General features: G+C 43.0%; 1 protein-coding gene across 2 annotated transcripts in view; it reads right to left on the bottom strand.

The window, feature by feature from the left end:
* Positions 1 to 22,688, bottom strand: part of FRMD3 (FERM domain containing 3) — a 294,321-nt gene extending 271,633 nt beyond the window's left edge. For both annotated transcript variants that reach the window (XM_025423226.3, XM_025423225.3), the window contains exon 1: positions 22,371 to 22,688. In XM_025423226.3, the coding sequence (XP_025279011.1) occupies positions 22,371 to 22,517 (147 nt within the window). In that variant the 5' untranslated portion in view covers positions 22,518 to 22,688. The remainder of the gene's footprint in view (positions 1 to 22,370) is intronic.
* Between the last annotated feature and the right edge of the window lie 4,253 nt (positions 22,689 to 26,941).

Here is a 26,941-nt window from a genome sequence, read left to right as displayed (position 1 = left end):
CTCAAGCAATGCCTAACACAGAGTTATAACTTCATAAATACACATGGAATTAACAAGAGTGTCACATTCAAATGATCCGCCAGGTATCACACTGACCAATTTTATCATCTTTAGCTCATTTACACTCTTTGCTTCATTTAAAGGATTTTTATTTCCCCAGTGTGAGTAGTTCTAAGTTAAAATGAGATCTTTGCCAGGCTTAATTTCCCTTAAAAGTTCAACGGATTCAGGGCAGCAGTAGCAGCCACGGCAGGGAAGATTCAACATTAGCAACTGACCCTTAAGAATGGGGATGAGAAGAGAGGGATAGCATTATTAGGTGTGTCTACTTTAAGCCAAAATCAATCAAAAAGCTGAATAACTTCTGTCAATAAATAACCACTCCTCAAGAGCAGCTCATTTGGATATTGGGTCCTATAGTCCACATCCTGGGAAGAGCAGGTAACTGATGGCTCAGAAATAGTTTGAATTCTTGGCACAGTTCCAAACATATCTTCCAGTCCCTCAGTAAATCACTTTCTCCCATAGTTCAACAGTTCCAAGGATGGGATCTCTCGGTATTACTTTTTTCAGCTGTGCCTGAATCTACACCTCACAATAAAGAATGTAACTTTTAAAAATAAAACTTATGGAGCACCTGGGTGGCTCAGTGGTTGAGATGCCTTTGATTCAGGTCGTGATCCCTGGGATACTGGGATCGAGTCCCCTACAGGGAGCCTGCTTCTCCCTCTGCCTATGTCTTTGCCTCTCTCTGTGAGTCTCTCATGAATAAATAAATAAAATCCTAAAAAAAACACACACACAAATAAAAATAAAACTTACTCTAAGGACTTGGCTCTGTTAATCTATTCATTTTTTAGAAAATACACCTTTTTCAGTGCTGTGGGCTTGATGTATATAGTGTCTTCATAAAAACACTGTGACTTTAGAAACTTCCATAACTTTAGTTGTAGGTATGACAGGATAACATCTGTACCCGACTTTAAAAAGAAAATTGCTTTAACACTTCATTTCTCTTGTGGACGATGGCTCAATCAAAATCCACAACCTGACAGCCCTGCAGTTGGGAAGGCTCAAGGGTGAGGGATGTCCCACGGACTGGAGGCTGCCTGAGGAGAAATGGGCTCCAGAAACAGCCACACTGTCTTCACCTGTTTACATGTTAACCCCCAAAAGAATATCCAGCCGCCTAGGAAAAATGTATCATCCAGATGCTGGTTGATACCATCAGGAAAATGCAAATCCAAGCCAGACTGCAAATCCACTTCACACCCACTAAGATGACTACAATAAAAAAATCCAAAAAACATTAATTTAAAAAAAATTTCAGATTGTGAAAAGTGTTACTTGTGAGAACATGGAGTAATCAAAACCTTCATGCACTGCTGGGTGGATAACAGTCTGCCAGTCCCTCAAAAAGGTAAGCAGAGTCACCACATGACCCAGTGATTCTGCACCTAGGTAAACGAAAACAAATGTCCACATAAAAACTTGTACACAAAGTTCCTAGCAACATTATCCATAATACCCAAAATATGGAAACAACCCAAATGTCCATTAAACAGTGAACGGGTAAACAAACTATAGTATATCCATGCAATGGAATACAATTCGTGATAAAAAAGAAATGAAGTATGGATATACACGACAACATGAAGAAGCTGGAAAACAGTGAGCTAATTGAAAGATGCCAGTCTTTGTGTGATAGAGACAGAAAGCCAATCCATGGTTGCTTAGGGCTGGGAGAAATGCAGGGGTAGATGGAGTGACAACTAAGTGGTCTGGGATTTCTTCTGGGGGTGATGAAATGTTCCAAGTTTGACTGTGGTGATGGTTGCACAACTCTGTAAAATAGTTACATATAAAGTGTGTAATCACTTAAAACAGGTGAATTGTAGGGTGCCTGGGTGTCTCAGTTGGTTGAGAGTCTGACTTCAGGTCAGGTCACAATCTCAGGGTCATGGGATTGAGCCCCTGCATCAGGTCCTGTGTTCAGTAGGGAGTCTGCTTGTCCCTCTCTCTCTGCCCCCTCCCTGCTTGTGTGTCTGCTCTCTCTAATAAATAAAATCTTTGATAAACTAGACACATAAATAAATGGATGAATTGTATAATATGTGTATAATATCCCAATACAGCTGTTTTTAAAAAAATAGATTTGAGAGACACTGAACAGCACCAGCCCCCATGAAGAAGATGCATTTGGTCCCTCTTGAGAAGGCTGACCTCACCAGGACTAACTCACTAGAATAAACAGGGGTGTTGGGCCTGGATTCCTCAGAGTTCTCTTCCTTCCCTACCTCATGATTTACTTCGAAAATGACCAGTAAAGTGAATACAAAGCATTTTACAAAATATAATGTGCTGTATAGATTTATAACAAGAGGCTCAAATGATCCTCAAATAGTACAGCAGTCGAAGAGGCAGGAAAGCAAGTGAGGCCTGGAGACACCCAGGAGTGAGGGAGTTTGCCATTACGAGGGTGCTCGTTGGGCCTCTGATTTCTCTCAGTTGAAGCTCTCCTGGCAGAAAAATGGATCAAATGGAGCTAGCTCTGGCCACCTATACTGGTGAAAATGGCTCTCAAGTATTCTACAAAATACAACATAAAAAAAAAAATAAAAAAACTTACAAGCACTGAGGGGCCCTTTTGAGAGCCAGGAAAGACTAACAAAAAGGTGAACCATATGGCTGATTGCTGAAGGCTTGCTTTCTCTCCCTTGTTAATTAACAGAAAAATAAATAACTAACTGCTGAACTTCCTGACTTTAATTTCATGCACAGTGTTTGTTAGGATTCAATGCCAAGAAGTGTTTCTGCCTCAGCACCTAAATAATTCACAACTGCTCAGAATATCTACCCAGAACCCATATCAGTGATAAACCAGCTCCCCAGAACCATGTTGGCAGGCTGTGTGGGTGTCTCCCTCCAAATTCCTGAAGAGCCGGTGCTGGGTCTGCTATCAACCACCTGACACTCATCTGGAAGGCACAAACCTCCTCCTTTGGGCAGGTCCCCCTTCTTGAAGTTTTTGCCCAAGGTTGACATCTCTGGGGATTATACCTTAATTTACTGAATTTGGTGGTCTTGGACAAGGTTCAAATCTCAGCCCACTACTCGGGCTGTTGATTTGGGACAGGATGTTTCTCTGTGGCTCATCTTCCTAACCTTTAAATAGGGATTAAATAAGATAAAAGGTGCGTGCCAAGGGGGTCAGCACACAGTAAGTGCTCAGCAAATGGTAGTGATCACTGTCATTATGATTTGGTAAAGTGTATTCACTTATTTTTTCTTTTAGCTAATCAACATTTGTACCTAGCACCTACAATGTCCTAGGCACTGGACATGTTCACGGGGATACAGCAGCAGCCCTGCCCTCACAAAGCTGCCAGTATGGTAGGGAAGCCAGAGAGCACACCCAACCACCACAGCGTTTATGAATTGACCAGGAGCAACGTGATTTGGAGTGTCACTTTAGAAAGAAGGCTCAGCTCATGTGTGCAATGGGGCAATAAAATTTTGTGGCTTTATTAAATGTTTACTGGCTGATCAACTGATCCATTGGGAAATCTTTCTAAGCCCTCCAGCAAAAATGAGCACAAAGTCTATCCAGGTCACATATGCAACCGATATGCCCACAGCAAGTCACACTCCCAGGCTACCTGAGTAAATCTCTTCCTTCTCTGGCTCTCCTCCTCCCAGAGGCCAGGCCTCCTTTCTTCTCCAGGGTCCTCTGGGATCTAAGTAAGTAACTATTTCTCTGGGAGGAATGTCACACGTCAGATGTCTTTCAACATCTCTGACTGTTCTTCACACATCACTAAGGGCGTAGAATTTTAAACAGAGCCCTTGGGAGGAAAGGTCTATCTTTGAAGACATCCTAAGTCTGCAGGACAGGGAGGTGAGTAGAGAAGGGGGAAGAGCATTTATTCCAGTCACACTGCAAAGGAGGGAACTAAATAACAAGATGGAAGAAGAGGTGAGGACACTCCAACCCCGAATGTGACTATCTGCCGTACAGCACATACACACAAGCCCACCAAAGGGAATAAAGGAGCTTAGAGAAACATTAAATGGCTCCAACATTTCTGGAAGCATTCAGAGCAGAAAATTCTTCTTTTTTCAGAAGAAAAAAAAAATGTCTTACCTCTAGTTCTAGAAGTGTAGCCAAGCTAGCCCTATAAAACAATTTTCCAGGTTACGTGGCCCACACAAACTAAACCCCAATGGGTTGTCACTACTCTCTAATAAATATCGTTTTCTGAAAGGAAACAGAAAATTCTGGAAAGATGTACCAAAAAAATCAGTAGAAATTGTGACCTCTAAGGAGTACATCTGAGGTGAGGTGTAGGAGGGTTTATATTTCATTGTGTAATCTTTTACATGATTTGAACTTTTACTATGTATTCTATAATAATTATTAAAGATAAAATATATTATCTCTAAAATAAATGATGGAGGGAAAACTGCTGATTTGAGAGGTGCTGTTTATTTATCAATAATTACAAGTTTCAGGACTTAATTTTGTCTGAATCACTAGATGATCCAACAATTATAAAAAGAAGTACATACCATAACCAACTGGGATTCATCCCAGGCACACAAGGCAGGTTTGACTTTAGAAAATCAATTAATGTATTCTGTCACAACAAACTAAAAAAGAAAAATCACATGATCCTATCCATCAGTTCAGCAAAAGCATTGGACAATATCCAATACCATTCATGATAAAATCATCCAGTAAACTGGGAATAGAGGGGAATTTTCCCAACTTAATAAAAAAAAAAAAAAAAAAAAACTCTACCAAAAACCCTACAGCTACCATCATACTCAATGGTGAGATTCTCAAAGCCTTCCCACTAAGATCAGGGACAAGGCAAGGATGTCCCCTCTTGGGACCTCTTTTCAAATTGTACTGGAAGCCCTTGCTAATGCAAAAAGGCAACAAAAGAAGAAGGACGGAGGTAATAAAACTGTCTTTGTTCACAGATGACATGATTGTCTACATAGAATCTGAAAGCACCGACAAAAAAGCAAGGTTAAGGGGCACCTGGGCGGCTCAGTGGTTGAGTGTCTGCCTTGGGCTCAGGTCGTGATCCTGGGGTCCTGGGATCAAGTCCTACATCAGGTTCCCCACAGGGAGCCTGCTTCTTCCACTGCCTATGTCTCTTCCTCTCTCTTTCATGAATAAATAAAATCCTTAAGAAAATAATGCAAGGTTAGCATACAAAAGTCGACCTCTTCCCTATATACCAGCAATGAACAGTAGAATTCGAACTTAAGTCATTGTATGTCACTTATTTCTAGGTACAGAGGCAAAACAGCAACACTGACCAAGCTCACATGAACCATGCTTTATCACAAAGTCAGGAGAATGATGAGAATGGATGTCTGGATCCCTGGGCCCCGGCCCTCTCGGTGACTCACCAGGTGAGAGCCTTCTCTTCTCTGGGCCGCAGGGGCTCCTGAGAAAGATATAGGCATTGGACTAAAAATCGAAAATCCTTTCCAATGTTCTAAGTGCTCTGGGAGAATAAAGGCACATAGATCTTCCTCAAAATGTCTTATGCTTTCAAAATTACAGAAGTAAAAAAACATAAGCCGACCAGAAGTTCAAATGGTACAGAAGTATATAGAGACAAGGAAAAAGGCTTTTTCCTGTGCTGCTCCCCTGCTCGACTCTCAATTCCTCTCTCCTTTCTTAATTAACTGCCACTAAGATGCTAACACCATGCTGTCCAGTATGATAACCACGAGCACGTGGAGCTATTTATATTTGGACTTTTAATGAATTAAAATGAAATAACATCGGAGTTCCGTTCCTCAGGCACCTATGTCACATTTTACCAGCTCAACAGCCACCACAGGCTAGTGACTACCAAGGTGGATGGCACAGATGTAAGAGTTTCAACATCACCAAAGCTCTATGGGACAGTGCGTGTCCAAAGTGCATCAGGCGCATCTCATTTGTGTTCAGCACTTACTTCCTGGAGCCCCCACAATGACTCCCATCAGGCCCTCCCTGGCTGGACTCAGAACCACCATAAGTTAATGGGCTGAGTTGCCTTGGAAAGGTCTGTCAGTTTCCTGATTTCCAGTTAATAAAGACTTGCTTTATCACTGGGCTCATTGAAGGCCATGGAACCATCACCACCCCAATGACACATAGAAGTTTAAAACCTTCACTAAGAACTGGAAAACTTTAGTGTTCCTCAGGGTGGCGCTTTTCAGGGGCACCTGGGTGGCTCAGTCAGATGACAATCTGCCTTCAGCTCAGGTCAGGATCCCTGGGTTCTGGGATCAAGTCCCACATAGGGCTCCCTGCGCAGTGGGAATTCTGCTTCTCCCTCTCCCTCTGCCTCTCCCCCTGCTTGTGCTAGCTTGCAAGTGCGCTCGTTCGCTCTCTCTCTCTCTCTCTCTCTCTCTCTCATAAATAAATAAAATCTTTAGGGGGAAAAATGGTGGTGCTTTTCAAGAAGCACTGAGGCATTCAAAGCCTGAGATAAAACCCTATGTGTCTTGCCTCTGGCTCTGGAAGTGTAGCTGAGCTGCAAAACAATTCTCCAGGTCATTGTGGCCCAAGCAAACTACACCTCAATGGGGTAATCTCAATTATCCCCTAGTAAACAGTAGCCATATTGTTTTCTAAACACCAACTCTCCACTCTAGTGTCTACACAGTCTGAATAGGTAATTGCCAACTTTCTACTGCATAGTATAGACCTCTCTGTGGATATATAAAATCATAATGCATTTCTTTTAGCTTCCCATAAACACCATGCCTTTACCTATTCTCAACCCTCTACCTTCTTTCCTCGCTTTACCCCTTCTGAACACATTCCCCCAATTTATTGGCTAGACAATGCTTACCTTTTCTTTAAGACCCATTTGAGATGTCATCTCCAGAAAACCTTTGCTGTCCTTCTTAGGCTAGATTAGGAGCCCCAGTGGCTACTCCAGAATTTCTCTATAGGAGACACTTGGCAGGTGAAAAGTTGGTAGGAAGTAGTGAAGGGAGTTTGTGACTTCTCTTGAAATCATATTTTATTTTTTTAAAGATTTTATTTATTTATTCATGAGAGACACAGAGAGAGAGGCAAAGACACAGGCAGAGGGAGAAGCAAGCTCCATGCAGGATGCCTGACGTGGGACTCGATCCCGGGTCTCCAGGACCCGTGGAAAGGCCCTGGGCTGAAAGGCAGCACTAAACCGCTGAGCCACCTGGGCTGCCCCGAAATCATATTTTAGAGCAAGGTACAATTTTTGCTGAGATATCTGCAAGAAGAGCAAAGTTATTTAAGATGTTCTTATCTACAAGTAAATGTGAGTAAGAAAATATCAGTGATCCCTTTCAAAGAACATCCTTTTGAGGAGTACTGACTTTGGAGGAGAGCAACCAGAGTTTAAAAGAAGGACACATCCTTCCCCAAGCTGCACTTCAGCCCTCCTATTGGCTCATCTATGTGCTCCAACAATGTCCTGATGGGTGTTCTTCTATCATAGCAGTACCGACTTGAGTCTGTTTATGTATATGTGCATCTTCTCCATTAGACTGCAAAGGACCATACTTTTTATTTATCTCTGTATCTCTAATACTCAGGCCAGTGTTTAAGCAGAGGTGCTCAATAAATGTTTGTTGGATGGATAGGTGGGTGGATGGATGAATGTGTGGGTAGGGCTGATGGATGGATGGATGGATGGATGGATGGATGGATGGATGGAAAGATGGGAAGAGATGCTTTCTCAATATTCAATTTTACCTTCAGACCAAATCTTCTAAAGGATAAAGACCAGGGATTTCAAAATCAACATCTCTCCTGTAACCTCTCTCTCTGTCTCTCTGTCTCTCCCTTCTCTCTTTGTCTCTCCCTGTTTCTTTCTTTCCCTGTCTCTCTCCATTTCCAGTAACACCAAAAAAAGAGCTTTATATTTAACAACCACTCAATACAAAGGCTGGCATTCCCCACCTAGTGAGTATACTAAAGAAAGACTGGGGGAAAAGAAGAAAGAAATCTTTAACAATAAATATTGGATAATAGCATTAAAAGCCTCCCCTTCTCTAATGGAGGCACAATTTGGAGATAAACCTAAACCACCTTCCTCTCTGTGGCATATGATTAAAATCTGCTTTGTTCTTCTAATTTGCTATTCTCAAATTACCACACTGCTGCTGGCACTGCAAACTCTCAGACCTCATGGCTGCCCTTGAATTACTGTACAACTTTTTCTCCCTTTTTTTCCCTTTTAATCAGCGCTGAACCAAGAAGCTGCCACCTACACCTGGTGGAGAAATAATGTCTCCAAAACCGGAGACAAAAGGTGCCATCCAAGGTGCCCCTGCCACCACCACCCCCGTGCCATGTTGCCCCTCAGCAGAAGCACATCTCCCTTGAGGTTTGGGAGCACAAAAGGTGAAGTCATCCTTGACAAGGCTCCAGGTGGTACAAAGTGTTTTTTCCACCCCGACTCCAGAGATTTTATACTGCCTCAGCTTTCAAAACAAAGAGAGCCTGAAAAGGATGTGACTAGTGCCTAACTATCAAACACTTTGTTTTCATATATTTCCAGAAGTCCTCTAAATACCATGGTCTGGGATTGCTAAGATTTCAACTCTCAAAGCCAATCTCAAAACTACAAGGTAAATTACCGTGGAGGATAGAAAGAAAATTCTTTTTTTTTCCCCCCTTAGGAAGGCTTTTATTTATTTTTTAATAAATTTATTTTTTATTGGTGTTCAATTTGCCAACATATAGAATATTGACATCATCCTTCCTCTTTCTTTTTCCTTTCAATTTCTTAGAAGTTAATTTGAATTTCAAACTACAAGTAATGTCTATACCAAGCCAAATGTGTAAAGAAAAGATATCTTTCAATGATCTAGTATGTTATACGGCAAAATACTCATAAATACATGATAACTTGATCACAATTTTCATGGGGACATCCACTGACCCACACACTGACTAAAAGAAATAGAGAAGAACTAAAACTGTGTCCTGGGATGACAATTTTAAAAAATCAACATGCTTTTTTCATCCAGAAATGTGGTCAGTGTATGGTTTCTCCCTTTTGCTATTAGAAAAGTTGCCAGTTAGGGGCACCCAGCTGGTTCAGTTGGTTGAGCAATGGACTTTTAATTTGGGCTCAGGTCATGATCCCAGGGGCAGGAGATCAAGTCCCACAACGGGCTCTGCACCCAAGCAGAGTCTGCTTGAGATTCTCTTCTTTTCCCTCTGCCCTTCCCCTTGTTCACATGCTCTTTCTTTCAAATAAATAATTTTTTAAAAAAAGAAAAAAGTTGTCAGTGAAAAAGAATCGTATCACTTCGACTACTAAAGAAGATTCAAAGACAAAATGATAGCATTTAATATAGTAGGAGCAAACTTAAAACTCAAGACACCAGACCTCATCCTAATTTTGCTAAGTCTGTGACCTTAGGCAAATCATATCACCTCTTTGGATCTCAATTTAATCTACTAGCTAATGCACATTATTAACATACTACTCAAGAATATCAAGCAGCATACGAAGGAAGAGAAAGGATGCTACTAAACAAAGAATAATAAATACTCCACACCACCATAACATTGCAGGCAACACCTACATACAGACACAGATCACAAGGACTAGCATTATGTTCAGAACAATGAGCATCCATAGGTATGTAGACCAGCCCAAAAAATAACTGAACTACTGACATCAAGGAAGACTCATCAGTCAGCCTATTAATTAGGTTTTTGGGGACATCTGGGTTGGCTCAGTGGTTGAGCATCTGCCTTTGGCTCAGGCTGTGATCCTGAGGTCCTGGGATTGAATCTCCACATCAGGTTCCCAATAGGGAGCCTGCTTCTCCCTCTACCTATGTGTCTGTTTCTCTCTGTGTGTCTCTCATGAATAAATAAATAAAATCTTTTTTTAATTAGGTTTTTGTCCTCTCTTTATTAATAAGTCTAATGAGTTGCTGATAGTTTAAGACTACTTATTTTTATTGCCAATCCATTAGTAAATGATACTGTGTTTGAATCTTCAGTTTGTGTGTCAAGGCAATCCTTTCCAGGCCAATGTTTTACCAGCAAGCCCTCGTGGCTCAAAGCAACAAATTACATCTCTGAGGGGAGACATAATAAACCAAACCCTAATCTCTTCCGTGCTAATTGCTTTTCCTTGTTACAGAATAATCATACTTCAAACTTCAGCATGATACATAGATATACATTCAGACAAAAATGTTACACCTAACATCCAGGTCATTGCATTACTCAGATTAGATTAATTTTTGGAGTGATTTTTACAGAACTTGAATTTACTTTAACTAAAATTGACAATAATCCCCTGGGAACTAATTAGAAAACAAAATTTGCTGGAGGGGATATCCAAGATATAAATTAATATTAAATAAAAGCTAAATTATTACAGCATAACTTTAAAAACTGCTCCTCATATAACACATTTACTTCAATTTTGTACCAAGTTGATAAGATTTTAAAATGTATTATCTACTTAATGTTCATGACGTTGTCTCAAAGGGTGACTTCCTAGAGTGCAAATCCTATGCTTTGTAACTCAGAACCTTCCAGCTGAGAGAGGACTTTTTTCATTTGATAGTCCAAGCAAGGAAATGAGGATGAAGAGCAGAAAAATGCTTTTCTACCGGTAACTCTGTTTTGGCTGTCCTAGTTGCAGAAGAAAATGGAGATGCTCCTATTCTGGTCAAAGTTGCCTAACAAAAAAAAAAAAAAAAAAAAGATCAAGTACTCTTGGGAAGAATTTCAGAGCTCAGAATCCATTGGCTTGATCTACAAGGATGCCCTAAGCAGAAAGATGGACAAAAAGGACCTATCCTGATGGTTTCATTCACACACCGACATGGCTTCTACTACCAATTGCATGAACACTAAGTATCCCCTTATCTGTGTCTCCATGCCAGACCTCTATGCTGACTTTCTTTGCTTATTTCCAGGTATCTACTGGGAATTCTCTGCTAAGATACTCTCCAGACTCCTCAAAGTTAAAAGCCCAAAATGAATCTCATCATCTCCTCCCCCAACCTGCTTCTCCTTGATTTAGTCCTTTCAGGGCCAGCTTCATGGATGAATAGCCCATGCTTAGAAGGGCTCCACAGTTGGTTTAAATGTCTGCTACTGCATTCTTGAAATTTTTTATTTTTGAACAAAAGGTTCCATATTTCCACTTTGCCCTGAGTCCCAAAAATTATGTGGCCAGGTCTGTCTTTCCTGGGGGGGGGGCATGGCCATTACGTTTGTTACGGAAACCAACCTCTTGGGACTGAATCCCAAATCCTCCCTTCCTTCATTTCTGTATCTGATCATGCTGTTTCATGTTCAGGGTTTTATATCAAGCAGAGGCTCTCCTTACTTGAAATGCCTTTTTCTCCTTCTTCAAAGAATTGATTTCCACTTGTCCCTTAATTATTAATCAAGTTTGTCTATACCAGAAATAGTTTTTGATGCCCCAGTCTAATATAGATACCTACCTCCTCCTGGTCTGCCACTTCCATATACCTATCCCTACAGCTGTCATTTGGTCCCTGTACCACTATCTTGTCTCTCTTCCCCCAAATGACTGGGAGCTTCTTGATGCTCATTATTTTTTCCTTACCTAGTTCCCAGCTCTGTACTTATTAAATAAGATTGATGTTATTTCAAAAAAAAAAAAAAACTTCATTAATTCACTTTTGGAAAACATAATTGCTTGATCTATACAATTGTTCTTTCCTCTCAAAATAATTTTTTCCCCCTAAAGTTATCCTCTCATTTCCCTCCTGAATCTTCAGGCAAAGCCACCAAAACAAACAGCTTAGGTTTGTTACCAGAGCTTATGTTACACCTCAAATGTATTTTTCATTGTCATCTAGGGTCACTGTCCCCTGGGGTCACTTCCGCAAGTAAGGACAGCTGGGTCCCGTATGCCTTTGGGAGCTTGTAGGCACTGCCAGCTTATACACAATGATCTGTTTGTGCCAAGAAGGTGCCAGAATTCCCCTGCAATGCCACTAAGAGTCCAGGATATGGGAAATCAAGAGTGGGAAGTGTGGTCCAGAGGGACAAGAAGTCTCTTATTAACCCTGGGCCCCCATGTGCTATCAGATGTTCAGCACTTCAGGTTGGCCATCAGAGGAAATCCTGCTTGAAAAACAATCTCATGATTTGGCTGCAGCTGGGAATCAAAAGGAATCATGCCAGCCCCAGTATCAGTGTATAATCAGTATTTCAGTCTATCATGATACATGTACCTGGATGGATTCTTTTATTCATTCATTCACTTAAACATTGATTTACCATCTACAGAGGGAAACATGCTGGGTGAATGTTTATCAAGGGAGAGGCTAAAAAGTCCCCACACTCAAGAAAATCAAAAACTTTATTATGAAACAGATAAATTCCCCTAACACCTTACTATTCCAGGTGTGGGGCATAGACCAACAGCAGCATCTGGAAGCCTGTTAGAATGCTGAATTCTAGGGCCCTCCTCCAGAACTCCTAGATCAGAATTTGCATTTTAACAAGAGCACAAAAGATCCACAACAATATCAGAGACCAAGAAGCATTTACACATCCCTCCCAAGAGCTGAACACCAACTCCTCTGAGTCTGAATTAAGTTCAGCTCTCAGTTGCAAAACCTGTTCTAAGGATTCCTCATCATAATCCCACTTTTCCCCATCTCTAGACTCCATGTCTAGCTCTCTGCTACTTCATAGAAGCAACTTGAATCACCTAAAGTGGAAACTAAGAGGAAGCCGGGCTATGTACCAAATGCCTATCACTCCTGCCCATGAATCTCGTATTAGACTTTCTGCAGGACACATTCTGGTATTTCCATTCCTGCAATCTTTTAAGTTTCCCCAAAATGCCTACTCAGAAAAGGACGTAACCACTGAAGGACGCATTCAAGTACTTTACATTTTAAACTCTTAATGTATTGTTATTTTACAATTTCAACAATCAAAGGAGGGGTCTCAAGACTTGGCTTCATCGAATTGTTGGAGGTGAAAGATTCAGCTGGAGAGCAAGTACAGCTGGGAAATGCTCACCACAGTGGAGCCAGGCCTTGTCCTTCTCTCAGCATTGGCATGCTCATATGCACACACTTGCACACACATGCGCACACACATACACACACAGAGAAGTATATGGTTACTACTAAGAATTCCAAATACACATATACAAATTTTCCTTGGATGTACACAATGGATTTAGTCGATATCATTTAGTTGATATCATTTCAAATACCTGTAAGTTGTCAGGCATCTCTCAGATCTCCCAAGATGCACTGGGAGTTGTTTTATTTGGTTGTTTTTTTTTTTTTTTTTTTTAATATTTCAAGACATCCAGTAAATTGAGAGTCACCAAAACCTACAATTCTTAAGCTTCTTGGCCTCAAATTTCCCTTACACTCTGGAGGAGCGATAGAATTTTTATTTGTGTCAGATATATCAGTTTCCCGCGAATTATTTTGAATATCAATTTTTTTATTCATGTAAAGATAATGAACCACTGCACGTTAACAAAAAATGCATATTTTATGAAAAATAACTTGTATTTACAAACTAATAACTGATTTAATGAAAAAGTAGCCTTGTTTTACATTAATGCCTGGCTCAAAAGAAGACAGGTAGATTCTCGCATCTGCTTCTACATTTACTGCATGTCTATATCACATATCATCCGGCCTCTGGAAAACTCCACTGCACACTTGTGAAAGAACAATAGTGGAAAAGCAAACAACATCTCAAAAAGGATGACAAGACAATTCAGCAGGAAAGAAAATTGTTTTTGCAAATAATGGTGCTGGGACAGCTGAATATTCACGTGGAAAAGAATAAATTTGGAGCCCCTACTTTACACCCTATACAAAAGTTAACTCAAATTGGATCAAAGATAAGAAGTAGCTGTGTGCTACTGTGAATTATAATCAGAAATATATATTTTGTCTTTGTCCTCATTTCCCCACCAAAGCTCCTAAAACCCTTGTAATTTCCTATAAGTGACATGAGCAAGAAATGTGTCTTTTGTTATGTTAATGAGGTGACTTTTGGAAATCCCCTGTGGATGAAGGCTGGTTGCCAGGGGAACCGACCACGTGAGTAGAGGTCCCGAGGCCCAGACCTCCAGGGAGGGGAGAGGGGGTGGAAATTAAGTTCAACCATCAATGGCCCATGATTTAATCAATTTTGCCGGTGTAATAAAGCCTCCATAAAAACCCAAAAGGACAGGATTTAGAGAGTTTCTGGATTAGTGAACACATAGAGGTGCCTAGAGATCAATACTCCTGGAGAGAGTACACCCTTTCTTTCCCCTGACCTTGCCCTATGCATCTCTTGCAACTGGCTGTTCCCAAGTTACATCCTTTTATAATAATTGTGATCTAGTAAGTAGAATGTTTCTCTGAGTTCTGAGAGCCACTCTAGCAAATTAATCAAATTCAAGGAGGAGGTCTTGGGGACCTCTGATCTACAGCCAGTCAGTCAGAAGCCTGCCTCATGACTGGCCTCTAAAGTGGTGGTGGTCCTGTGGGACTGAGCCTGTGGGATCTGATGCTACCTCCAGGTAGACAGTGTCAAAATGGAGTTGAATTGTAGTTGTAGGTGGTGTCAGAGAATTGTTGGATACAATGGAATTAGAACCAAAATACTCTCCATACAATGGAATTAGAACCAAAATACTCTTTCGTTCTCTATACAATGGAATTAGAACCATTCTAATACAATGGAATTAGAACCAAACAATGGAATTAGAACTAAACATACAATGGAATTAGAACCATACAATGGAATGTATTCCATTCAATGGAATTAGAACCAAACAATGGAATTAGAACCAAAATACAATGGAATTGTATTCCTTCTCCGTACAATGGAATTAGAACCAAAATACTCTTGGGCTGTTAATGGTACAAGTTTATTCGGGGGAAGATGAAGTCTTCTGGAAATAGAGAGTAGTCATGATTGACAACCTTTTGAATATACTAAAATCCACTGAAATATATACCTTAAAATAGTAAATTTTGTGGTACATGAATTGCATATTAATACAATAATGAATCAAAAACCTAAATGTAAAACTATAAAACTGTTAAAAGAAAACATAAGCATAAGTCTTCATGACCTTGAATTATGCAATAGTTTCCTAGCTATGACATCAGAAACACAAGCAACAGAAGGAAAAAAAAAAGTGAATTTCATCAAAATTTTAAAACTTCTAACACTATCAAGAAAGCAAACAGCCCAAAGAAGAAGAAAAATATTTACAAGCCATGTATTGTACAAGTATCCAAAATATAAAAAGAACTCTTATGACTCAATAATAAAAATACAATCCAATTTAAAAATGGGCTAAGAATCCAAATAGACAGTTCTCAAAAAAAGATACACACGTGGCCCACTGGCACAAGAAAAGATGCTCAACATCATTATCCATCAAGGAAATACAAATCAGACTCACAATAAGATATCACTTCACACCCACTGAGATGGTTATATCAAACAGATAAATAATAGCAAGTGTTGGCAAAGATGTACAGAAATCAAAATTCTTACACACTACCGATGGGGATGCAAAATGGCATAGCCACTTTGGAAAACAGTTTGGTGGTCTTCCAAAAGTTAAACACAGATCCAGTAATTTCATTTCCAGATATACACACAAAAGAAATATGTGTCCACCCAGAAATTTTTAAAGGAATGTTCGCTGCAACATTATTCATAACAGCCAAAAAGTGCAAATAACTCAAATTTTCACCAACTGATGAATTGATAAAAAGTGATCTAGCCACACGATAGAATATTATTAATATTATTCAGCAATAAAAAGGAAAGAAGTACTGATCCATGCTCCAACACAGATGAACTTTGAAAACTTGCTAAGAAGCCAGACATGAAAGCCCACATATTGTACGACTCCATTTTTATCAAATGCCCACACCAGACAAATCTATAGAGACATAAGTAGTACTGGTTACCCAGGGCTGGAAAGTTTAGGGGGAAATGAGGCAATGGCTGCTAAAGCACTGGGTTTCTTTGGGGGATGGTAACAACGTTCCAAAACTGATGGTGGTGATAGTTGCACAGTTCTGTGAAAATATCAACATCGTACACTTTAGGTAGGTAGATTTTGTGATATATGAATTATATCTCAATAAAACTGTTACCCAAGAAAGGCAAACAATATTTTATTTTAATATTACTTTGAAAATAGTTTGAACCTTGAAGACCCCCTGAAAGGATCTCAGGGATCCCCAGGGGTCCCCAAAACACAATTTGAGAACCACTGACCCAGACAAAACTATTCTAGGGTTTATCCAGATATTCTAGGGTATTACAGGTTATCCTCCTATCAGCCATTTCTACACACCCCCAATCTTCCTTCTCAAGAGAGCCTTAATTTTTAGGCATTGAACCCTGCCCCATGCCGACCACCACCAGGAGGGAAGTTGATGCCATGCTGAGGTCCCACGGCCAGGTTCTGCTCACTTTGAGGGAAGGTACATTCCCTCCGACTGATCACAGTCACTGGGTTCAGGGGTGGGCATGTGATTTGGGTCTGATCAGAATGCTGCAGGACATCTGCTGGGAATTCTAAATTGGAAGTAGTTTCTCTCTGCCTCTGAAGCAGGCCCCATGAAAATGTGAGGATCAAAACTACCATAACAATTTCACTGTCAGTCTGTCTGAAGATAAAGCCTTACAGAAGGCAGAATAGTCATTGAATGAAGCCCTACACTCGAGACTTCAGGATATACGAGCCAGTAAATGTTCTTAATGTTCAAACTAGTCTGAATTAGAATTTGTTAGATGTAGTTACAAGCACCCAGCTGATAGACTGTCCAAATGATGTGGAGCCAACAGGATTACATTCTCTCTGCAGTCAATACACTTCACCTTTGCTCTGAGGACATCAAGAGATAAGATCTTAGCAGACCATTGAAATAACATTAGTTTTTTTTTCCACAATATACTTAATACAAAGACCTGGCCCATATAATCTAGGCCTAAAAACGTCAGAGCTGGGCCATGGTATTTAACAAAGTGTTTCTCCCTGCTATTCCTTTTGTGTCCGATTTTCAGTGGACTCTGAATGGCATTCTAGATGAGTTTGATAGAGAAAAGTGTTGGATTGTCCTTATTATCAGAAGAGGTGTGGCTGTCAACTGGACCTCACTTGGAATTCACTACCAGGATCACCATGGGGCCTGATATTTAAAATGTTTGCATGTGATCATTCAGTTCCTGTTCCAATAGATAAGAAACTCAAAGATCAGTAAACTACTTGCTCCCCCACCCCCGCCCCACCAGCTAAATTAATTAGAATGGTGCTCTAGAGGCAGCCAGGGTGGCTCAGCAGTTTAGCACCGCCTTCAGCCCAGGGCCTGATCCTGGAGACCCGGAATCGAGTCCCACATCGGGTTCCCTGCATGGAGCTTGCTTCTCCCCCTGCCTGTGTCTCTGCCTCTCTCTCTCTCTCTCTCTCTGTGTCTCATAAATAGATTTTTTTTTTTTTAAAGAATGGTGCTCTACCTTTGGGTGACATTTTGACATTTATGACATGCTTTCACATACATCATCTCAACAACACAGTGGAGGTTGGCAACTGAGGAACTATTGTGTCTATTTTACAGATGAACAATGGGGGGCCCAGTGACTTGCTCAAGGTCTTACACCATCATAGAATGATGGAATTTAGACTTCAAGATGTTAGCTTCTAAGCCAAAGCTTCCCTGCTAAATTACCTCAAACATACCTCCACATAATAGAAAGATAACAGTCAATATTGTTTCAGCTCTTACTGTGGGCCAGCTACCAAGCATCGCAACAGGGCCATGAGGTCTGGCCCATTATAATCCCCACTTTACAGATGAGCAAGCAAACTGAGACCCAAACTGGTAAAGTGACTTGCCCAAAGACACCTGGCTAGTCAGTGGCCTAGCCGGGGTTCCAACCCAAGTGAGTAGTGCTCCAGAACATGAGCTCTCAACCTCTTCATCTTGGCCACTTCAACAAGAGTAGAGCTCTACCAGCTGTGCCTGCTCTATATCAGATGACTCAGAACTACCCAGAACCCACCAGTTCAGTAAGGACCAAAGTGATATTTAACAACACAAACAACAAAGAACGATCCAACAATTTTTCTTGTTCTGGAATTTGATCACACAAAGATTGCCTATAATAAGCCAGGGCTTAGATAACATCTTATTAAACTTTCCTGACAATTTTATTGTAATAATAATTATAACTCAATTTGACTGATTCTGAAAGACACCACTGCTTGCTTAGCCAACAGATGTCTCTGCCTTTCACCACAGACAGACACACGCGCACACACACACACACACACACACACTTCTCTATTGATTCCATAATGCCAAACCCCACCTCCTACTATAGGGAGTGAAGAGCCAAGATACCAGATGCACATATTCCTAGACTCTTTTGCAGGTAGGGCATGGGTATATGATCCAATCCTGCCCAATAAGATCTGATAGGAAGACTGATGGCGGCCTCTAGAAAAGGTCTTCCTCTGTGACAAAAAGAAATGCATGAGGAGGCACCACTTCTTATACATCGGAAATGGTAGTGCCTGACTCACATCCACAACTACTGCAGCCACCTTATAAGAATCACCGCTCTATGCAATATAGCTGATGTGCTGAGGATGACAGTGTGGGAAGATGGAAAGCACCTGTGTCCATGCAGAACCGCTGAGCAACCCTGAGGCTACCCTACCTCTGGACTTCTCATTAGGTAAGACAATATACTTATTACTTAAACCACTTTAATTTGGTTACTCTCTTACTTGCTGGCAAAACCTCTTAAGCCTCAAGAGGTAGCCACAGAGAAGAAAGAACTCTGGATTTTCAGTCCAACAACCTGGGTTCTAATCTATTTACTTGCCAGGTGACCCAAATCACTTTATCTCTCTCACCCTTATTTTCCCTATCTATAGAATTGAGGTGACACTCCATAATACAACATCAATAAAATGGAGACATGAAAATCCTGAAATAATGCGTATCCAATCACCTCATTAACAACACTGTTTCACTCAAATGCAACTGGTCTGGGTAGTAATTAAATTAGATTTATTAAATTGGAACTATCCATCTAACCCAACTCCTTTATTTTACAAAAGAGGAAAGGAAACATTGACTCCAAATGTCAAGTGACTCGCTCAATGTCACAAACTGCATGGTAACATAATTAAACCATGCATCTCCTGATCCCCAATCAATGTTGTCATGCTACTCTCATACTGATAGGTAATGAGCTAGATTAAGTACTGGGCACTCATTCAATCAACAGGTGTTTGTTGAATATGATTACGCGCCAGGTACTACCCTAGGTATTGGGGAATCCCTAACAAAAAACTAGCACCACCACGAAATGTTCCTACTCTACAGATTTAACTGTCTACAAAGGACAGTATTCAATCTACATTTATAAATATGAATTGAATGCCTAATATGTATTAAGCACTATGCTACGATTTCTGTTCAAACACAAATCAGAACTCCCAGCCAACTCCAATAATACCAACCATGTTTACCAGCCTTTGCTAAAGAATGTACAATGTGAAAAGTTTACATTTTACTCAATAAAAGTCAATATTGAAAAATGACAAGTTCATTAGAAGGAGCTGTGAATAACCATGCCAACATCTGAAAAAGGTGGGTAGAATGGGGAAGATGGCTCGGACTCCACTTTACTTGACGCAGCAAGACTGAATAAAAGAACTTAGAGTTACCTCCTGTCCTTCTACACTGTCCAGACTACAAGGGCTGGCTCAGCTGGAAAAGCCCAATAGGAGTATTCAGTCACTCCTTCCATTCCCCCAGGCAGCCTTCTGGTGCCCTGCCCTCTCTTTAGGCTCCCTGTTCATCTGGAATTCCTCTTCCTCAGACCTAAACACTCACACCCTAATGACATCATGTGACAACATCCTAAACTCTGGAAAGAGACAGGGCAAGTGACTTTCAGCATCTCCTCTGGAAGTGGATACCAGGTGGCTGCGACTGGGCCACTAGGTGGTTTCTTTGAAAGTCTGTAAATTATATAATTTGGAACAGAATAATTAAAAGCTGTTGTTTTGAAAAAAAAAATCCATAACTCATTTCATGCAGGTTATGGAGGGAGGATGTGTGTGACACTGTATGACAGTCCACATACTCGTTTACCTTTGTGATTTCTGGAACGGAGGAAAAAGGCAAGCAAGGAAGGAAGAACAGATGGATTCCCCGGGGCATGGACTGGTGACTCCAAAAGGTTTTTTGTTTTTGTTTTGTTTTTTTTCAAAATACCATTTTGTTCTAACTTTAAACAATTGGATAGTTTTTTATGACCCTGTACCCAGTAGTGCAATTTCAAATTCCTGGGTTTGAAAAAGTCTAGGAAGATAAGGTCCAAAATTATCAATATAGGATCTTTCCATTCATCTTAATGGTGAAATAATCACCATTTGGGGCCAGAAGGAGTAGAAAAAAGATATGCCACAAAATGAAGTGTTTGATTTTTTAAAAAAATTCCAAAAATCAACATTTTGGAATATAGCATTTTAACCTTTTTGGCACCAGCTGGGCCATACAAACTGTAACTTTCCAAACTATTATTAGACCAGCTATAATTTATTGTTTCCCAGGACACCAAACAACAAATACATGCCCTTTGGGGACTGCTTATCTATTCTAAGAAAGACTAAGTCCCGAAGGGGATAAAACCTAGTGGTATCAACTCCAAATGGGACAGGACAGGACACACAGAGGAGGGACAGAGCAGAGGAGAAGTCAAAATCCCTCACTCTCTGTTGCTGGTTCCTCCATTTATTACATATTCGATATGGGTGAAATGCTCTGTACGGTACATCCACTTTAGAACCTAAGGCAAAGTGCACAATTATCTCTAGATCACAAGACAGTACATGCAGAACGTTTCTGTGCAACCCTGTGGCAGGAGAAAAACTGCCTAACCTGCTAATCCTTTTATTATTAAGTTTAGCAGCGCTGCTTAGCTCAGAATGAAATTCAAGATCCTCCAGAAAATTCACTGGGAGCCTACTCTCCTGGGAGATAATGGGGCACCACATTCCTTTGAAACTTGTCCTACTGTCTGCTTACAAATTAGTTTCCACTGTCTCTGTGTCACAAACTCCCATGGCAAACAAATGGGAAAGACCTTTCATTCATTCATTCATCTGGGGTTAACACAGCCCAGAGACCTGTTCCTGCCGCTGAGAGACGCTGCCTCCATTCATCTCTCAACGGAACTGCAGAGTGGGCTCTGTATTTAAAAAAAAAAAAAAAAAAGACAAAAAACAAAAACAAACAAACAAAAAACAGCTCAGTCCTGAAGCCTCAAGACTCAGGTAGGCAAGAAGAGGAAATCCCTGAGATAAATAAGCAAATAGATTTAAAAGTCAGAAGCTAATCGTGCTGAGCCCTGACACAACCTTTCCAGATTGTGCTCGCCTAGTGGGTCAAAGGAGAGAGCGCACCGAAAGTGCACGCGCGCGCGCGCACACACACACACACACACACCCTTGCAGCTCACACTACATCTCCTGCAAGCTCAAAAGCACTTCGAACCCGAGGAGGAGGCTGCCAGGAAAGCTACCTTCGGCCAAAGAACTCTTGCTTTGTCCAACTTGGGCAAGAGCAATGTCTACCCACATGCCAAGGGGCGCTTCTTCCCAGGACCCAGGTCCTGCGAGGCTCCCTCCCTCCCGGCCGGCCTCACAGCCCTTTTCCTTTCTCTGAAACACACCGATTTCATGATTCCTTGTGGGGTAGCTCCAGTTCCGCGCAGCGCGCGCCCCATCCCTGAAGGCTGAAGCCCGAAGCCCAGGTCTGCCCAGCCTCTCTCACTCCCGAGAAACTTCCCCGCCGCCCCACGCGGAGTAAAGGCCATCGGTAGGGGGGCGGCAGGGAGTGAAGCGGGCCCCCGGGCTGAGGGCACCTTCGGAGCCCGGGCGCCAAGAGAGCTGAGTGAAGCCGAGCTGTGCATGCCTTCTCCACGTGGAGGAAGGGAGGAAGGAAGAATGGGCGACAGGCAGGTGTCCCTCTCGGCTCTCCGAGCTCCCATTTCCTGGCGGGGGAGGGGATCGGGGGGTTGGCCTCTCCCTGGAGGCAGCTGCCCCGCGCCCCCAGCCTAGGCGCAGCGAGACGTGCGCGCAGCTTGCACGCCAGGCAAGGGGCCCCGGCGCGGCTAACGCGCCCTGCGCTGGCTGGGGCTCCCAGGCTCGCGGGGCGGGGAGAGAGAAATCCGGCTCGCTCGCCAGCAGGCCCCCGCACGGCTTCTCTCGCCCGGCCCGCGCACGCCCACCCGCAGAGGGCCCCGCGCCCGCGCCCGCGCCCCGAGCAGCCCGCACCTGGATGTGGCAGGAGATCTCCGAGTCGTCCAGCAGCCGGATGGTGCATTTCATGTCCTGGCTGAGCGATTTGATGCTGGAGCTCCGAAAGTGGATCATTTTCATGGTCCTCCTGCCTCTCGGCACACAGTGGCAGGAGGCGAACATGCACCGCGGCCCGGGGGAGCGAGCGGGAGGCTCGGGGCCGGCGTGGCGCTCGCCCGCGCGGACCGACACCCTCGCGCACGCACCGTCCCGGACCCCCGGGTGCGGCTCAGCCCCGGGACAGCGACGGCGACGGGCGCCTGTGGCCACACATGCCGGGCGGCCGGGGCGCGGCGGGCGGGCCCCTCCCCTCCCCTCCCCTCCCTCGCCTCCGCCTCGCCCGCTCCTTTCCCCGCCTCCGCCCGTCGCGCGCGCTCCTGCGCCTCCCTCCGCCCGGGCTAGCGCGCAGAGGGTGCCCGGCCGGTGACCCGGGGCGGCCGCGCGACGCACTCGCTCCCACGCGCGGGGAGCCGCGGGAGGCGGGGGCGGGGGCGGAGGGACGGCTGGCGCCGGGGGCCGGGGGCCGGGGGCCTGGCAGTGGCCTGCTTCGCCGCCGCCGCCGCTGCGTCAGGCTGGGCCCGGCCGCCTCCTCCCTCCCCGGCCGCAATCGCCCGGGCTCCTCCTGGTCACGCTCGTCCCTGCCCCGGCTCCCCAGGCGCCCGACAGCGCCCTGCTCCGCTCGGCCCCGGGGACCTGGCCGCGCCCGGGCGGAGGGCGAGCCTGAGCTGCGCCCGCAGCGACGATTCCGCCGCGCGAGGGGATGGTTGGACCAAGGACTAGCCCCCTCCCCCCCGAAAGTGGCGTGAGGCCCTGGTATGGCTACCCTAGGAATACGGCTAATAGTAACGATCTCTAGTACTCGTGGGTATTTTTAGAAGCCTTTATTTAATATTAACTGGGAGTTCATCTCCTTAAAAAAAAAAAAAAATCAAGGGTGCCTGGCTGTCTCAGTCAGTAGAGCAAACTACACTTGATCTTGGAGTCGTGAGTTCGAGCATCACCTTGGGGGTAGCGTTTACTTTAAAAAAATTTTTTTTTTTTAATCAGAGCTTTCTTTAAGCAACTTCTTATTTATAACTCCCAACATCTCAATATGATCTGTGGAAGCAGTACCGTAGACCTCGGTAAGAGGGTCTCTATCCTGCACCGCCCCCTTTAGGGACCTTCCTCCTTCTCCCCTCCCAGCTCCGTTGCCCAGGAATAGAGATGTGGCTGTTCCTGTTTTAGACCAATCCCTGGGTACTGGGGACCCTGGAATTCCCTGCCCACTGCCAGGGTAGTAGGGATAGAGGAACTGCTGCCCCTGTGTCTTCCCCAGGGTGGATCAAACCTCTTTCAGGTATACCCATAGGCCCAAGGGGTGACCAAGGGCCGTCTGTGGAGGCAGGTCTGCGGATGTTGGATGTGGGGTCAGGCACGTCTGGGAGCAGGAAGAGAAGGGCTACTCATCCTCCTGCCCTTTCTGAGCTGGTCAGCATGTTCAAGTCAGTATTAAGGAATATTTGTTAGAGGAAGAACTTTGCCCAGCTGTCACCTCCTGCTGCAACTGACAGATCCCCCCTCAACCAAAGGTGAGAATGTGGGAGTGAAGCCCAGCCATCTCACCTAACCTTGGTACATCTGATGGGCTGGGTGTGCTCTAGAACACCCCCTGGGATTGGCCGTGGCTTGGCGGCACCCACATTGCAGTTGAACTTCTCCCTCTGCCTACTCTTTGCTTCTTCCCCCTGTTGCTCACTAGTAAATACCCTTCAGCCAAACTCAGCCTCAGTATCTGCTTCTGGAAACTCCAAATGATGACAATTTGTCACGATAGGAAGATGTTTTATTTAACAGTCAATAGCTTGATTATTGCTTTTAAATATGATAATAGCATGTGGCCCTCTGTGTGTACTCTTGCCCTGGGCTGGTGAATATTAGAGCAGGGCCTACCAAGGAGGTCAGCATGAAGTGTCTGGGAAGATGAAGATTTGATTCTTGTTCTAGCTCCTGGTCAACCCTTGCGACCTTGGGAAAGCCTTTTCACGTTTCTTTTCTCAGCTTCAAAGGTGAGCACATCAGTGTCTAGTCTCCACATCTCACAGGTGGCTGAGATACTGTGATGAGGCAAGGCCAGTGGGAGATAGATTATAGTCTGTGAAGCCCCATATGCATGTATGAAGTGGCAATGATGAGCCCCAACTGCTACTGGGCTTGAATCATCTCTCCTAACCCAAGAACAGATCTAAGATAGCCTGGAGATCAAAGAAAAGTCACCGCCCAAAACAGTCCAAGCTTTTCTTTTGAGGCTACTTGTCCATCCTTATTATAATGGCACTTTGGCTTCAAAAGAGTCATGCTCAATACCCCAAAACTGGTATCTCAAATTTCAAGGAGCAGAATTAGACCAGCAAGGACAGTAGGAAAGAGGATAGAAGAAAGATCACCCTAAGTGGGATTGCAAGCAACAGTATTTTGAGGAAATGAGAATTGAAAAGAATCTGGGGTTGGTTGTCTGACCAGATTTGGGATGAAGGCTGAGTTCAGCTAGCATAAAGATATACTCGTTGGCCTATATGGAAAAAAACTAGATAAATTACCATATATATTCACTTGAATTAAAGTATCCATTGAAGACAAGGCTTTGGGAAACCAAGCGGCCATGTTCAAAAACTAATATGAAAAGCAAGAGGAATTCAAAGAATGAACTTAAGAGCTGAGTTTAAAACTGGACCACTAAAAAAAAATAAAAGAGAAGAAAACAAATTAAAATAAAATAAAACTGGACCACTTAGGGATATTTGACTGACTCACGATGCAACTATATATCTTGCATATATAGTTGTAAGTTCAAGCCCCAGGTTGGGTGTAGAGATAACTTAAAAAAAAAAAAAAAAAACCTGGACCACTTAAAGCAGTGGTACACTGAGAGTCCTAAACTCTCAGCTCAAGACTTTTAGAAATCTTTATTCTTTCTACAGCAGAACTAAAAGTTTTTTTTATTAATTGAACTGTAATTGAAAACCAAACTCAAAGTCAGTTGAATTATCAGCCTCACCAGATTTCATGTATGAGAGACAATTACCATTGAGAAAAGAGTGGGAATCTGGAAATAGAGATGGGACCAGGGGTGGCTCAATGGTTGAACGTCTGCCTTTGACTCAAGTCATGATCCCAGGGTCCTGGGATAGAGTCCCACATCAGGCGGGAGCCTGCTTCTCCCTCTGCCTAGGTCTCTGCCTCTCTCTGTGTGTCTCTCATGAATAAATAAATAAAATCTTAAAGAAGAAAGAAGAAAAGAAAGAAAGAAAGAAGAAAGAAAGAAAGAAAGAAAGAAAGAAAGAAAGAAAGAAAGAAGAAAGAAAGAAAGAAAGAAAAAGAAAAAGGAAGGGAGGGAGGGAGGGAGGAAGGAAGGAAGGAAGGAAGGAAGGAAGGAAGGAAGGAAGGAAGGAAGGAAGGAAGGAGAGAAAAGAAAAGAAAGGAAAGAAAGGGAAGGGAAGGGAAGGGAAGGGAAGGAGAAGAGAAGAGAAAAGAAAATAGAGAAGGAAATGGGACCATGAAAGAGGATATGGATAATTCCTAGTAACTCAAACTCCCAAAACACAATTGGCAGCAGAAGCAAAGCTTCTCCCTTTATATGATGAGGCTGTTGCTGCCCTGTTTGAAGACCCTGTTCTGGCCTCATCTGAGGCAGTAACCATGTGAAGGAAAGCCAATCTCATCGCCACCCCTGGCCCACCACCTCTGAATATTCTCACTGTTAATACTTGAATCAGATCCAGGCACACTGTAGGAGGCCAATTACAAAGTCACCCCCAGGAACAGAAAGAATTGCAAGGTGTTACTAATTTAAATTGAAAAGGCTGTATGTGAATAAACCTGAATCTGTTGATGTGAGTGCACTTTCCAGTGATTCTGGTTTCAGTGTACCAACTAACTGAATGACTTGTACCCAGCCAAATGAAAATGAGGAGGAAATATCCCAATTGTTGTACAGAAAAGAGCCCAAAGAATCAGGGAGAAGGAAATACTCTAGCGGATTTTCATATGTAGCCAGCTCACCTCCCTTGCAACCTTGTCTCCAGAGGCGGCCTCCACCAAGGCTGTCAAAGAATCAGTGGTGAAGGAAGCAGCACCATCTTTGAAAAATTCCATGGTGACCAGGATGTCATGAAAGACGCTATAGTTGAAAGGAGCTCCCTGATGTAAATGCAGATGATGGGAGCCTAACTTAGCAGAGGACAGATATTTAACTGTCAGTGCTGAGAAGGACACTAGGACAGTCATGAGCGGTGGGACCCAAGTAGATTTCAGAGTGATGTGACCCACAGGGATTTGGCTAATATCTGAGCATCCAACTAAGATCCTGTCTCGTCTGTAAGACAGACATTTCTAGGTCTAGCAAACAAAAGTGTGACTACCCCACACACATACACAGGCAAAATTCCCCAATCTGACCTGGTCTCACAACCAGAAACACTTGAATGAAGAAAAGTGGATCTACCTGAAGAATAAGAACATTGGCCATGGCAGTGAAGAATTGGCAAGGTCTCATTCTTAATAAAGAA

This window comes from Canis lupus, chromosome 1, assembly GCF_003254725.2.
Source record: "Canis lupus dingo isolate Sandy chromosome 1, ASM325472v2, whole genome shotgun sequence".
NCBI classification, from domain to species: domain Eukaryota; kingdom Metazoa; phylum Chordata; class Mammalia; order Carnivora; family Canidae; genus Canis; species Canis lupus.
This window is presented reverse-complemented; position numbering and strand designations above follow the sequence as displayed.